This window comes from Eleutherodactylus coqui, chromosome 1 (assembly GCF_035609145.1).
Source record: "Eleutherodactylus coqui strain aEleCoq1 chromosome 1, aEleCoq1.hap1, whole genome shotgun sequence".
NCBI classification, from domain to species: Eukaryota; Metazoa; Chordata; class Amphibia; order Anura; family Eleutherodactylidae; genus Eleutherodactylus; species Eleutherodactylus coqui.
In genome coordinates, this window is record NC_089837.1 from 328,753,707 (window position 1) to 328,769,611 (window position 15,905).

General features: G+C 43.2%; 1 protein-coding gene across 1 annotated transcript; it reads left to right on the forward strand.

Moving 5' to 3' along the window:
• The first annotated feature begins 277 nt into the window (after positions 1 to 277).
• Positions 278 to 14,628, forward strand: LOC136588465 (protein unc-45 homolog B-like). Its single transcript, XM_066587732.1, has 10 exons — positions 278 to 399; positions 834 to 975; positions 1,061 to 1,201; positions 1,370 to 1,497; positions 3,714 to 3,780; positions 3,874 to 3,987; positions 10,092 to 10,207; positions 10,586 to 10,703; positions 13,088 to 13,246; positions 13,460 to 14,628. The coding sequence occupies exons 1-10, from the start codon at positions 278 to 280 to the stop codon at positions 13,718 to 13,720; spliced, it is 1,368 nt and encodes a 455-aa protein (XP_066443829.1). The 3' UTR covers positions 13,721 to 14,628.
• The last annotated feature ends 1,277 nt before the right edge of the window (positions 14,629 to 15,905 follow it).

Here is a 15,905-nt window from a genome sequence, read left to right on the forward strand (position 1 = left end):
TGAGTGATTTAGATTATGTACGTTAAATTTCGACGCCAATTCTTTTGCGCTAGAATTGAATAATCGAGTTGGGACCCAATTTCTTTTCCTATTTTGGAGATAACATGAAATTTGGTGCAAGCATAGATTTCTACGACATTGGGAAGTTGGAGAACTTTTGGCGAGTCAGTCAGTCAGTGAGTGAGTGAGTCAGTGAGGGCTTTCAGCTTTATATAGATATATATAGATAGATGTGAATGCAATACCAATAAATGTTTTATTCTGTTTCTGAGATTTTATGACTAGAGTAATTACTGAATTTCAGGGTCTTTGCAAACTGGGATCAGCTGGAGGTACAGACTATGGTTTAAGACAGTTTGCAGAAGGATCTACTGATAAACTTGCCAAACAATGCAGGAAGTACGTGTGTCTGGAATTTACATGATAATTCATCTGAAAATAGTATTAATGTGGGGATATCCCGGGACTTTATAAACCTCATTGGGAGCTGTGCTGTATTACCAACCCGGGTCACTAAGCTATTGGTCAATGCTTTCTGCTTCTTCTGCTGACCATAGTAGAAGCGGCACTGAAATTTTGCAGATTGTTAGGGATCTGAGTGGTGGGTCCCCAACAATCACCTATTGACGACCTATTGTTCATCCATAGAAAAGTATTACAAAGTCCCAGAATACGTCTTTATATACGAGATAGTTCTGAAACATGAAAGATGCATAAAAGGCTTATTATTCAGTACATTACTCCTGTATGTACTGTGCATCATAATACTAGATATGATAAATTTTGACTTTTTTCTGTTTGGATGGTCATTTAATCTATGTTCTTCAATATAGGTGGTTGTGTAATCCAAGCCTTGATTTACAGACTAGGAAGTGGGCAGTGGAAGGGCTGGCATATTTAACATTAGATGCTGATGTAAAAGATGACTTTGTTGAAGACGAACAAGCTCTGAAAGCCATGTTTGAGCTGTCTAAGGTATGTAAGGCCATATGCACATTTACTTGTCTTATCTTACAGCTATATATGGAAGTATTAACAGTACCATTTTAATTATGCACAGACAAGTGATAAGACGATTCTCTACTCTGTGGCTGCAACTCTGGTCAACTGCACAAACAGCTACGATGTGAAAGAAGTCATTCCAGAGCTTGTCCAGCTGGCTAAGTTCTCCAAGCAGCATGTTCCAGAAGAACACCCAAAGGCAAGTAGTGAGTTACTGTCATTCTGGTGGGTGGCAAGAGTATTTGAATTGTGCATGATACAGGGACAATAAACATCAATAAGATGCTTCAATGAAAGACACTATTTTAACAGTATGAATTTAGAAGTTGGTGGAGTATTTAACTGTTTATATTTATTTTTGTTCAAGGACAAGAAAGACTTTGTGATGAAACGCGTGAAGAGACTGCTAAAGGCTGATGTTATCTCAGCTTTATCCTGCATGGTGAAAACAGATAATGCCATACTTACAGACCAAACCAAGGAACAATTAGCTAGGTAATACTTCACAACTACAGTGCAATACTCATAGACTGTTCAGGTATATTCAAGTGTTACCACACGATATATTGAAGGAGCAGTCTGCTTTGTGTTCTTTAAATCCCTGTGTTAAGGCCCATTTACACGCAAAGATAATCTTTCAAATGAATGAAAGATTTAGTAATCTATTTGCATAAAGTGTTAATGGACATTAACACTTTATCATCAGCATTTGCATGTAAAAGGGCCTCCAGGAGCTGGAGCTATGCACACAGCTGCATTGTTCTGCTCGCAGCTGATGGCAGAGTATAATGTTAACTGCTGCCTTCAGTGGCGATAACAGCACGTGGTCTACTGAGACAAATTTGTTTGCTTTACCTCTCAGTACCTGAACGATTGATTTTAAATTCACCTTAAAATCATCATTCAAATGAAAAGTGCACGATGCCCTTGTTTACATGTAATGAGTATAGCTAATTTTCGGTTGTTTGAATGAATTTTGAGCGATAAACGTTACGTGTAAATGGGCCTTTATGTATAACTCTTACAGAAATAATAGTCAGGGTATCAGTGTTGCCCAGAGTTTTCTTTTAACCCACTTCATTATATTAACAATGGAGATAGCTGAGAGAAAGTTGTCCATTTCAACATACAGGGCCGTGTCTTTGAAGGGATGATAGGGGATGGAGGGTATGCTGCTTTGAAGGTGTTCAGAATTCTGATAATCACTGTAGCAGTGCAGCTACTGGAGTGGTGTATTTTATATCAGTAGAGGACCTAGTTAGACTTTTCAGGCAGTCTGTGGATCTCCGTGTTGTGAAGTTGGCCAACTATACTACAATTGACAGTGCTCTTAAAGAGAAGAGTGAGCCTCAGTCCTGGCTCTAATCTGAAAAGGAGAGGTAATTCTAGCCTCAAGGACCCAGAAAATCCAGAAAAGCGGATAACAAACCCACATGCTGTCTTTGAGGTGTCAGGTGGTAGTCATGCACCTCCATCAACTAGGAAGGTGAATATTAGAAAGTGGCATTTTGTTTATGCTTTGTTTTGGTGTGGAAAGTCTTTGTTGCAAAGACTGAATTTTAAGAGCTAGCATGACCAGTAATTCGAAGTATATTTTGTATGTGCCACCCAACTTACCGAGGAAGATGGCAATCCCAGTTAAACAAGGGTTAATTTATCAGCATACCAGTAGCAAGTACTGGAAACTTTTCTTCTTTCATAAGAAATAGTCCAACTTAATGTAGTGACCTGTTTCTACACCAGGTCTCAATTTGTCTGAAAATCTGTAGGATGGCACATCCTAAACGCAAGAGAAATCCATAATCAGCCAACTCATACAACTGAATGAAGGATTTCAATTATTGTCATTACATGGTATAGATTTAAAATCAGTTGAACCCTTGATGAATCAGAGCTCAAAGCAACCTTCAGGCTTGACTGAAGTTCTAGTAGGAGAAAATTTAGGCTTCACTTGAGTTGAGCTCAACCTACTGCTGCACTGTGGAAATTTCCTGTAAACTGCTGTAAAATTTCAGAATTTTTCCCTAAAGTCCAAGCATCCTAGATCTGGTATGCTGTTCTTTGACCTCTAACATGAAGATCTGGTTTACATAAAGGGAAGCAGTGACTTTTTTTCCCGTACAGCACTGAGGTCCTGGGTTTGAATTAGACTACAGGTAACATGTATGAAGTTTGTATGTATTTCCTATGTTTGCCTAGGTTTTTTCTGGGTACTCGTGATTGTGAGCCCCAATGGAGACAGGGACCGATGTGAGCAATGACAATCTCTGCCATAATTGAGGAATAGGTTTTGTGCTATATAAAGTAATAAAAAAATCTTTTCACCTACAACGAACATTTTGTACATGTTTCTTACTGAATATGCAATTCAGGGAGATGGAATTCCCAGTCATTGTTACAAGACTTGTATAAAGAGTCTGGCTTTGGCTTGAATTAATGCTGCCTTCCAATAGGGGGCACTGTGGAGGTATTATTCCATCTCCCTTATTTGCATATTACCCAGAGGAGCATGAATGGCCTTTTGAGTCTCCTCACTCACCATCTAGGTGCTCTCCCTAAGGAGAAAAGATAGTTTCTTACTGAATACAAACAGTAAGCTTTGCAATTGATGGTTTTAAGCCAAATGCTCTGACTATTGAAAAACCATACGTGTGAATGCAAAATTCGTTTAAAAGTCAGTGATAATAATTTGGGAATGTTTTGTGTTTTAGGGTTTTCCTAGCATTGTGTGAAGATGCAAAGGACAGAGGAACGATTGTTGCACAAGGGGGAGGCAAGGTAAATGTTTTTATCTATAAAGTACATTGTGTAGTATAGCGCTATCTCTGTGCTGTTTTGGACCTGCTGTATGTTTATATTTTGCTTGGATAGGCCATGATTCCTCTAGCCCTGGAAGGTACAGAAGTGGGAAAAACGAAGGCGGCTTATGGTCTGGCTAAGATAGCAGCTGTATCAAACCCCGACATTGCATTCCCTGGAGAGAGGGTAGGTGATAAAGAACATAATTTCACTATCTTCATCCAGTTTGAAAGGTGATGTGTCATCAGAAAATGACCTATTATATAAATCACATTTTTGTGATGCACATATTTTAAAAACATTTTTGGTTGTCTTTTTTATATTTTTAGTCAAAAAAGTGGATTATACCCACCTGATAATCAGGTTTCCAGTAGTCTCCACGACAGCACCAACTGAGATTGCCTCCTCCTGGTAGGACAGGAACATACTGAGAGGTTAAAAGCTCCCCCCCTTCCCCACTTTCCTCAGTGGATTCTAACGAATTGCCGGGGCAGGAGCTAAACTTAAATTTCTTCCCCTAACCGGAGTTTTTTTAAAATTTATTATTTTACTTTTATAGGGGGGGAAAGGTACGGGTGCTGTCGTGGAGACTACTGGAAACCTGATTATCAGGTGGGTATAATCCACTTTTTCCCCCAGTCGTCTCCACGACAGCACCAACTGAGACGTACCAACTAAAGTTTATTAGGGTGGGATCGCTGCCGAGAGGACTTTACGGCCGAAGGCCATGTCCTCGTCCTGCTGCACTTTTACCCTATAGTGTTTAGTGAACGTGTGGGGTTTTTTCCAGACTGCGGCCTTGCAAATTTGCTCGACCGAGGCTGAACTGTGTTCGGCCCATGAGGACACTACTGCCCTTGTGGAATGGGCTTTAAGAGCTAACGGGATCTCCTTCCCGAGGGCCTTATAGGATTCTATGACGGCCAGACGGATCCACCTGGCTATGGACCTTTTTGCTGCTTTGCTACCCTTATTTGGGCCACTGAACTGGACGAACAAGTTGTCGTCTCGCCTCCAGTGGCTCGTTGTATCTATGTAGGTTAGGACTGCTCTCCTAACGTCCAGGCAGCTTAGGGTTCTTTCCTCCTCGTTTTTTGTGTTACTGAAGAATGAGGGGATTATTATATCCTGGGACCTATGAAAATCTGACACTACTTTTGGCATAAAGGCCGGGTCTGTTTTAAATATTAGTTTGGTGTCTGCGATTTTCATGAACGGGTGGCGGATGGACAAGGCCTGTAGTTCGCTAACCCGTCTTGCGGAGGTGATGGCTACTAGGAAGATGGTCTTGATTGTAAGCATTCTTATAGGTAGCGCCTCGATCGGTTCGAATGGTACCGCTGTCATGGCCCCTAGAACCCAATTAAGGTTCCAGTCTGGGAACAGGTTTATGGGCCTAGGGCGTAGTCTAGCTGCTGCTGTTAGGAACCTGTGGACCCATCTGTCGTCTGCGAATTTTGTGTCGCAGATGGCGCTAAGGGCTGAAACTTGGACTTTTAGGGTGCTCGGGGAGAGGCCCATCTCTAAGCCCTCCTGCAGGAATTCTAAGATTAGCGGAGTGTCGGGGATAGAATCCCCGCGATCCCTTCCCTGTCTCCATGAGGAAAACCTTCTCCAGACCTTCTGGTAGATCAGGTGGGTCGTCTTTTTTTTACTGGACACTAGGGTTTCTACTACTTTCTCTGAGAATCCTTTCTTTCTTAGCGAGGATTCTTCAAGAGCCATGCCGTTAAATGGAGTTTGTCTAGGCCGGGGTGGTTCAGTGGCCCCTGCGATAGAAGATCTGTCCAGGTAGGGAAGGTGACTGGGTCCTGGACGCTCAGTGTTGTCAGAAGACCGAACCAGCTTCTTTTCGGCCAGAAGGGGGTCACCAGGATTAGCGTGCATCCCTGGGTTCTGAAGTGCTGTAAGACCCTGGGAATTAGTGGTATGGGAGGAAAGGCGTAAGCCAGTCCTTGACCCCAGTCCTGGCCTAGGGCGTCTACCGCTATCGGGCGATCTCCTGGCCGGAGGGAGAAAAAGTTGCCTACTTTTGTGTTCTCCCTGGTTGCGAAGAGGTCCAACTGCGGGGTCCCCCACCGGTTGGTTAGGATTCTGAATGCCTCTGGGGAGAGGGACCACTCTCCTGGGTCTATTTGCTTCCTGCTGAGGAAGTCTGCTTTTTCGTTTAGTGTCCCCTTCAAGTGGGTTGCCGTGATCGAGAGGATCCGGCCCTCCGCCCAGTGAAAGATTTTCTGTGTGATGCTTTGCAGTGCGGGAGATCTTGTGCCCCCTTGGTGTCGTATGTGAGCGACCGCGGTGACATTGTCTGACAGTATTTTTATGTGTTGGTTCTGTAGCGAGTTGCCCAACTGCTGTAGAACCTGCCAAACTGCCTGTAGTTCTCTGAAATTTGAGGACTGTTCTTTTATCCTCTGAGGCCAGGGACCCTGAAAGAATTGGTTCCCCACATGCGCTCCCCATCCACAAGCGCTTGCGTCTGTTGTGATGTGGATGGCTGGGTTTTGTAGCCAGTGAACCCCTCTCCGCAGGTTCTCTGGGGATGTCCACCAACGCAGGGATGTTTTTGCCCTGTTTGGGATGTACATCCTTGCCCTAACGAGGACTGCCTTTTGTCCCATGAGGATAGGACTACGGCCTGCAGGGCTCTGGTGTGGGCCTGGGCCCATGCTACTCCTGGGATGCATGATGTCAAGCTCCCTAGGAGAGACATTGCCTCCCGAATTGTGCAGAATCGTCTTCGTAGGAAAGTTTTGACTATTCTGCGGATTTTTTGTATTCTCTCCTCGGGTAGGTAGGAGCATTGCGATTCTGAGTCGAGAGTTATTCCCAGAAACGTCTTCTGCTTGTCGGGATCTAGGCTGGATTTTTCCCAGTTTATAATCCATCCCAACGATTGGAGAAGTTCTAGTACTGTCTCCAGGTGTTTTGTTAGGAGTTTTTTGGACTCTGCTATTAATAGAACATCGTCCAGGTAGGTTACTACTAGAATCGATTTTTCTCTCAAGTGGGCGGCTACCTCCGCCATAATCTTGGTAAAGATTCTGGGGGCTGAGGATATCCCGAAGGGCAAGCATCTGAATTGGTGGTGCTCTATTCTTCTGCCCATGTCCACTGCGAACCGCAGGTATTTCTGAGAATCTTTGTGGATCGGGATGTGAAAATAAGCGTCCTTTAGGTCAATGGACGCCATGTAGGCTCCTCTGGGGATCAAATTTATTGTCGAGGAGATGGTTTCCATTTTGAATCTCCTGTATCGGACGCAGGTGTTCAGGTCTTTCAGATTTATTATCGTCCGGTGTTTCCCTCCGGGTTTTTTTACTAGAAAGAGCCTGGAATAATAGCCCTGGGTTTCCTCGTTTCGCGGTACGGGAGATATTGCATTTAACCGTTGCAAGTCGCGCACGCTTTGCCTTAGTAAATGTAGCTGTTTTTTTGGGGCTCGCGTGGTAATAAATTTCCTTCTGGGGATGGACACTAGCTCTATCCGGTATCCGTGCTGTAGGATTTTTGGGATCCATGGGCCCCCGCAGATTGCGGCCCATTGATCCGCAAAGCTCCCCAGCCTTGCCCCTACGGGGATGGCGTCAGGGTCTCTGCTTCGGCTCCCCCTGGTGGGGGTTGAAGAGGATATTCCTTCCTCTGCCCCCCTTGGGGTAACTCCAGCGGCCTGTCTTGCCCTTGCCTCGGTAGGCCTCGGGCTGCTGCATTGGGGCCCGGGAAAAGGTCTTCGCTCTCTGTGGCTTTTCCTCAGGGAACCCTTTTTTCCTGTCGGCCGCCTTTTCTAGAATTTTGTCTAGGTCCGGTCCGAATAGAAATTGGCCGTAGAATGGGAGGGCACACAATTTGTTTTTCGAGGCCAGGTCGCCTGACCATGATCTCAGCCATAACACCCTTCTGGCTGAGTTAGAGCGGGCTGTGGCCTTTGCTGAGAGCTTGACGGTCTCGGCCGCGGTGTCCGCTAGGAAGTTAGTTGCCATGCGCAAGATAGGAAGGGAGTTAAGGATCTGATCTCTTGGTGTTTTGTTGGTCAGGTGTAGTTCCAACTGCTCTAACCATACCCCCAGGGTCCGCGCCACGCAAGTGGCTGCGATCCCTGGCCTAAGGATGTTTGCCGCTGCCTCCCATGATTTCTTTAGGAGTCCCTTTGCCTTGCGATCCATGGGGTCTTTTAGCTGTGCGGCATCCTCAAAGGGAAGAGTCGTCCTCTTGGCTACCTTGGCCACCGGGACGTCTACTTTAGGTATTTCGTCCCAGCTTGCGCAAGCTTCCTCTTCCAAGGGGTATCTCCTTTTTACGCCTCGAGCGGAGAAGGAACCTGCGTCTGGTTTACTCCACTCTCTCTGAATTATTTTAGAGATGTTTTTGTGGACCGGGAAGGTATGTTTACGCCTCTCCCCAAGTCCACTGAATATTTCATCCTGTAGAGTCCGTGGCTCTCTGGGCTGTTCCATTTTTAATGTAGCCCTGACTGATTTAATTAATTCCGTCAACTCGTCTTGATGGAACAAATATTTCCTGTAGTCCTCCTCCTCTGAGGACTCCTCGGCCGCCTGTTCCTCTTGCTCTGATCCGATGGAATTCTCGGAATCAGAAGGCTCCTCGGGAACATACGCCTTTTTCTGGCGTTTTGCTGGCGGTGCCGGCAGTGACGTTAGAGCTGATCGCACCTCCTCCTTCACCAGCTTCCTAACGTCATCCAGGAATCCCCCCGATTCCTCTCTGACTAGCCTAGCCACGCATGCCTTGCATAGAGGCCTCTGGTACGTGGCTGGCAGTCTCGTCCCGCATTCCACGCATTTTCGCAGTTTTGTTCTGGGGGGGATGTCTTTTTTATCCCCCTGACAAACAAAGCATTTTTGCGGGTAAACATGCAATTTTTCCATATACAACATACTGGATATTTGCATTGTATTTTTGCCGCACTGGCTACTTACGGCCGCTGAGGCTGAGGTTTCAGCTGTCTCTGGGGCTGGAGCACTCATCTTTATACCAGTGCTGCAGACACCCTGCGACCTGTAGTGCTGGTGTTCTGGCTTCTCTCAGGTTCCTATTTGAATTTTCGCGCTCCTGCGCTAAGCCCCGCCCCCTCCGCTCCTAATGCAGACGCGATGACGTCATCGCGCTGGACGTGAGATGCGGCGCCCCGCCCCCTGCCGTCAAAGGGCTTCCTGGAGCGCCGCGCTGTAATTTCTGCCGGAGGACGAGGGGGACTGAGGCTCCCGCTTTGAACCCCCCATGGGCCGCCGCGGGAGGAACCTGGCCCGGGGGTTACCACCCCATGTGGCGTCCCGGGAGTCGTCTGGCTGCGAAGGGATGACAGGGTGAGCCACTGCCTTCCGATCCGCCTGTATACTTTCGCTGGCTTCTCCACCAGCTCCTCTCAGCGATCCTGCCTCCTAGCAGGACAGGAAGACACTGAGGAAAGTGGGGAAGGGGGGGAGCTTTTAACCTCTCAGTATGTTCCTGTCCTACCAGGAGGAGGCAATCTCAGTTGGTGCTGTCGTGGAGACGACTGGGGGAAATAATATTTTTTAAGACATCCTAAAATCCTGCATTTCCCCCCCTGACCACAGAGCCTAATACTAGTCTGTCAGGTCCTGATCTGTATCAATTATCCCCTTTAATATCACAGGTACGATTACATTGGAAGGTAAAACACATATATGTAGATAACACAGGATTCACCTTGGCCACAGAAACAAAGCCTCCTATACAAAGTCAATGGCTCCCCTTCTGTCCATTGTCTAATGGCTTGTGAAGCTGCTGTAAATCATATCTCTAAATGTTCTTAAATGTAGCCCAGTAAGGATGTCCTCTGCAGTGTTTCAGAATAAGCACACTTAGAAGTTTGACTCGGAGCTGACCTTTGAGTCACAGAGGTGGGCCACATCAGCCTCTCCCTGCCCACAGTTTGCAGAATGACAGATGTTTCCCTATACAAAAGCAGGGAGAGAGCCGTCACTCTGCATGCTGTGGGCAGGGAGAGGCTGGTGCGGCCCGGCTCCGTGACTCAAAGATCAGCTCCAAGTCAAACTTTTAAGTGTGCTTATTCTGTGCATGAACCTGATGACAGAATCCTTTTACATTTTGTAACAAACCTTCAGCTGTGATGGGTGTTGAGTCTGGCACAGGTCATCAGTCACTGAATGTCACTCATTCACTACTAGATATCTTGACATAGAATTTTGTTGTGTGAATAGGTATGATATATATTTTAGATACATCAGAATAGAGGTGTTAATAAAAAAATTTAAAAAAGATGTAAACCTGTGGTGGTATTACTTCAGGTATATGAAATGGTGCGTCCTCTGGTCAGTCTCCTGAACACAGAGAAAGATGGTATGCAGAACTTTGAAGCACTCCATGGCCTGACCAATCTCTCTGGTAGAAGTGACAAATTAAGGTTTGTATTCTCAGTAGTAGATAACACATCTTTATAACTGCACATTATTAACATTTATGCCTCGACTGGCCATACTACTTATTTACAAACACAATGTCTCCAACTAAGTAAGGGCAAGTTCACATCTCGTTATCGGCTTCATACAGAGGTGCCTTCAAACTTTACTGTTTAAAATCCCCAAAACAGCATCCCATAACAAGACTTGAATGGAACCTATCTATTGCCACTAATGAAATATGTACATGCCCTAATATTGCCATATATGCCTCATAGTTACTGTACACATTCTTGTAGCTGATTTTCAAGGTCAAAGTAGATATATAGCAGATGTCTTATATAAGTATATGATTCCCTCATTGCCAATTTTTTATTACACAGACAAAAAATTATTAAGGAGAAAGCTCTCCCTGACATTGAGAATTACATGTTTGAGAATCATGAACAGATTCGACAAGCTGCTACAGAATTAATGTGTAACCTGGTGGTAAATAAAGAGGTAAGTGAATGTGATCCAGGCAGTACAGATAGTACTATAGTCATGAACTAAGGCTAATGAGTATAAGAAAATGGGGTTCAAGTTAGAACAGGGTTCAGAAGTGCCCTAGCCAACTGATTGTATACGGTCCAGATACAGTCACAAGAAAACTTATGTTAATCCTTTGGAATAACCTTGATTTCTAGATCCATTACTAGTAAAACATTGTCTGATTGTTATCACAGCCACAATTTGGCTAATCGTGGCTAGATATACACTCAGGTCTTTAGCAATACTTTTGTAGTCCCATCCAGCTTCATGCATCTCTATAACATATCTTCTGAAAGTTGTTTACATCGAGGCATGGTTCACACTGTGCCTTTGTTTAATGGGCAAAGCACCTGTGAAACCCATACTCCCGGTCTCATCCTGTTAATTGAAACCCCTTTTACAAATTTTTTATATATTTATTAATAACCTGGTAGAAGGATTGCAAAATATCAATATTTGCAGATGACACAAAACCATATAAAGATATTAACACAAGAGAAGACAAAATGCGGTTGCAAATGGAACTGGACAAGTTGGGGGCTTGGGCAGAAAAGTGGCAAATGAGGTCTAACACTAATAAATTTCAAGTTCTGCACATGGACAGGGGAAATACATGTTACCATTACACGCTAAATTGAAAAAACTGGGGAACACTGACATGTAAAACTTGGGGATTTTAGTTAACTGTAAATTTAACTGGAGTAACCAGTGTCAGGCAGCTGCTGCCAAAGCAAATAGGATCATAGGGTGGATCAAACGAGTCTAGGGGCACATGACAAGAACATTGCTCTTCCTCTTTACAAATCACTGGTCAGACCAAACATGGAATATTGTGTACAGTTTGGGGCACTGGTACTCAAGAAGGATATATCAGATCTTGAGCGGTTACAAAGGCAGACAACTACAATAATTAGCGGAATGGGTGGACCACAATACCCACAAAGGTTATCAAAATTGGGGTTATTTAGTTTAGAAGAAACACGGCTAAGAAACAACCTAATAACTATGTATAAATATGTCAGTGGATAAGTCTTCTTTCACACGAGCGTATATCATCAGCCGTTTTCACGGTCATCCGATATGCACTACCATCTGTAGGTTAAAGCTCCTGAACGGGCGCACAAATCTAACGTTTGTGCACCCGTTCACACGGCATGGGCCCCAGCGCATATATGCCGAGGCTACCATGCCATCGCCCCTTTCCCCTCCCTCCCCCTCGTAGGCTCACCTCTGCTCTCCTCCCCGCTCACTCTCTGCAATGGGGGGGGGGGGGGGAGCGGAGCGTGGGTGGAGCCGGACAGGCGCTTTTACGTCACGAGAACATAGCCATGTGATCTGATGCATTGGAATCCAATCCACGAGCTCACAGCGTATATTGGCTAGCCATGAAAATGGCCGGCCGATATATGCTCGTGGGAAAGAAGCCTAATACAGAGATCTCTTCAATGATCTGTTTATACCAAGGACTGTGACTGTAACAAGGTGGAGCCCTCTACGTCTAGAGGAAAGAAGGTTTCTACACTGAAAATAGAAGGGGGTTCTTTACTGTAAGAGCAGGGAGACTATGGAACTCTCTGCCTAAGGATGCAGTGATGGCAAATTCAATAAAAGAGTTCAAGATATTGCTACAATATTATATTTTATAACCATTAATAACTTCAATGGTTGTTGATCCAGGGATTATTCCGATTGCCAGATTGGAGTCAAGAAGGAATTTTTTCCCCTAAATGAGGAAATTGTCTTCCACCTCAGTGTGATTTTTATTGCCTTCTTCTGGATCAACATTGGGATGTAATAGGCTAAAGTGGATGGGCATATATCTTTTTTCAGTCTTACTATGTTAAATTACTGTAGCTTTTAGAGACATAATTAACATAGAGGTTCACTTATTTTTCTCTCTGCACTGTGGATATTTAAATGTGCTCAATAAGAGACATAAACGGTACAACTGTTTGTGTGTTATTAATTTAGTTAGATCATGTTGTCTGTAATTGGGACTTAGCAATCAGACCCCAATTTTATTAGTTATCAATGCAGAAATATGGGTTCATTTACTTTTGCTTTCAATTTTATTTCAAGTGCTGCCATGAATAGGATTATTCTGTTTCTATAGTTGGCTAATCTAGACAAGGTTCATTTTTAACCTATAAACACAATCAGTAATTCAAAATACTTTTATATTCTACACAGTTTTGGAGATAATGTTTTACTAAATGCACCGCTAATATCTGAAAAGTTTTTCACTCTGAATTTTTAGAATTTCTTTATTAGCTAAAGACTTCAAGTTATAAATTGTACAATGACAAATTATCTGGAAGATATTTAAATGAATCTGCTTTACTTTATTGTAATAGGTTCAGGAGAGGTTCGTGGCCGAAGGAAATGATCGTTTGAAATTGGTGATATTGCTTTGTGGAGAGGAGGATGAGGAAAAGCTACAAAGGGCAGCAGCTGGCGCACTGGCAGTTCTGACTGGTGCCCAGAAGCAGCTGTGCCATAAAATGACTGAAGTCGTAAGTACATCAGTAAAATACTTCTATTATTGTTTACTAGTATTATTAGTATAAAAGATTTTTTCTTTATATGACTTTTTGAACTCCACAACAAAACAGGTCTTTTGAGTTCACCCGTGTCTCAACATTTCATGCATGTATCATAGTCACAAACTATATTGGACAGGTTAAATGGTCTAATCGGTATCGAGACGTCTATTTATTTGTCCACAGACAACACAATGGCTGGAGATCCTGCAGAGACTTTGTCTGAATGAGGACTTGCAGGTTCAGCATCGAGGAGTTGTGATTGCCTATAACCTCATCTGCGCTGATAAGGAGCTAGCAAAGAAACTAGTAGAGTCAGAGATGTTGGAGATCTTGACAGTCATTGGAAAACAGGAGAACAATCCCAGCAAACAACATATCATAGATGTGGCCAGAGAAGCACTCGTTAAATGTTTAGATCATGGGCTTATCAAACCTATGGCATGAATATAGGAAATCACATGTATGAAAGGTGCATTCTTTGTCCTACATACGTGTGTTAAAAATAATGTAAAGTAGATGTGTGTTACTAAATTGAGGCGCTACTCATTTATATTCTTGCTGAAAAGTTCCTTATTTTTCATAGATTTTGAAAAACAAAACTGATGATAATAGTTTTCCTATAAGGCTGTGTCCTACCACTGTTTGCTTGTACTGTCATGGGAGCAACAAATGGAATGCCAGATTAGTCCCATGATGGAAATGAAAGACACCAGAAGGACCCTATTGACTACTTGGTCTCTGTCCTGCCCTCCAGCATTTTGTGATTGTTGCAGCATTTCGGATATGTGGCATGTTCAATCTGTTATACATTTCTTCCCTATTTATCACAATACAATAACCAAAGTGCAAGTATAAATATATGGAACTGAAGCCTAAATGCTAACAAAACCTGAAATGTAGGTGTGACTTCCGTTAACAAGAATCTTTCACTTACCTAAAGTCCTACTCAAGGGGTTTTAGGTGGCTAGATTCGGGCTGCTCTTCTTTTGTGTCCTTACACAGGCCAACTTTACACCAACATTACTGATATGGTAGAAATCACAAAAAATAATTTGCAAACAAAATAAGAACTCTGCAACTTTAATGAGTCAAATGGATTTGCGCAATTATTTTGTTAATGGGGAAAAAAAAAAATCACTGATGATTATTGTCTGCAGACCCATGAACAGCTAAAGAAGGAGAAAAAAGTTGAAGCAGCTTACACTACTAAATTGTAGTAAATTGACATATTTGCAAGGCGGTTAAGTATATAGTATTTCATCTGTCACTGATTGCGGGACTTTTTATCTATGTGTGTTTGGTTATTCTGCTTATATATTGCTGTTGGTTTGGATGAATTGGTGTTGGTAGTTCAGCATACTTTTTTAAAAAATTAATTTTATTAAATTATATTTTGTATTTATAGAATGTATTCTCATTTATTTTTCTGTGTTTGAGTGATTTCCAACATTTCAGAAAGAAAGCAAAAGAAAATTGAATCATGTAGGCAAAAGACAAATAAGCAGCCTTGCCAGGTTATAATATTGGAAACAGTACATGAAACCCTGGGAATATAAGGGACAGGTTAAGGGTGCCTACCCACTAGCGTTTTTTTCCCCTGCAAATTTGTTGCTCTTTTTTTCCAATTGTGAATGGGACTTTCTAATGTTAAAAAACAGCCCACCAAAAACACAAAAACGGCAACTTGCGTTTTTGATGCGCTGTGTTTTTAACATTAGAAAGCCCCATTGACAATTGGAAATAAAAAAAAAACACAGCGAATTCGCAGCAGGAAAAAAAAACGCTAGTGGGTAGTCACCATAAAAGAGCAAAAAATGGCAGGGTTTATAATCAATCTATGGAGAAATTATACATAGATCAGCGATTGCATCAGTATCTTAACAATCCATCTGCAGTAGTAGAAAGGCTGCATAGAGTACGCTTCATTTAAAGTGACGGGAGTACATTATTTATCACATAATTTTGTGCCGATGAATCCCTTGTAGGACACCTAAAGTTCTTAAAACAGTGCTTAAAAATGTACAGTAAATTCTTCCCAACTTGGGTGGATGTTGGTATTTTGTGTTTATCCAGTACATGCAAATGTAATCTGATTCACGTCCCTGTCTCCACAGACATATACAGAAAATGTGCTGTGTGGACATTGCTGGGCTCCTGTTCACCTGATAAGTGATGTTTCTAGAGGTGACATATATGGCATATCCTACAATGGCCACAGCATGGCCAAAAAGTGCACTGACGCAGTTTATTGCAAAACCATGAGCCCCATGAACAGTCAGTTTGGAAGTTGCTCTGGCGTGCAGTAAAACTGCTTGTTAGTGTGTTTTTTTGCGTGAGCACACCCTTTACGAGGTTCCTTGTGAAATGCAATCTGTGGACATACTAGGGCCATCCAAGATGCTGTGTGCGTACTATCTGTATAGGCTGCAGCTAATCTATGGGGAGCTGGAGGCCCACTTGGGAATTTACCTGTTCCTCTGTGGGCCAGTCCAAGCCTGCTGTAGAGCATAAGCTAGGTACAACTTGTTGTAGCCTAGCTAGTAACTAGAGTACCCATTTAGTTAACATAACAAAATGTAATAAGGTATTACCGTCAGGTAGGCATATAATAAATCCATATAACAGTGGC

Bases quoted from the DNA above. Each gene is read 5' to 3' on its own strand.
- LOC136588465 (XM_066587732.1), top strand. From the start codon at position 278: ATGACTAGAGTAATTACTGAATTTCAGGGTCTTTGCAAACTGGGATCA. The intron at 10,704-13,087 runs GTAAGTGAATGT...TTATTGTAATAG, and splicing joins ACCTGGTGGTAAATAAAGAG to GTTCAGGAGAGGTTCGTGGC. The intron at 13,247-13,459 runs GTAAGTACATCA...ATTTGTCCACAG, and splicing joins GCCATAAAATGACTGAAGTC to ACAACACAATGGCTGGAGAT.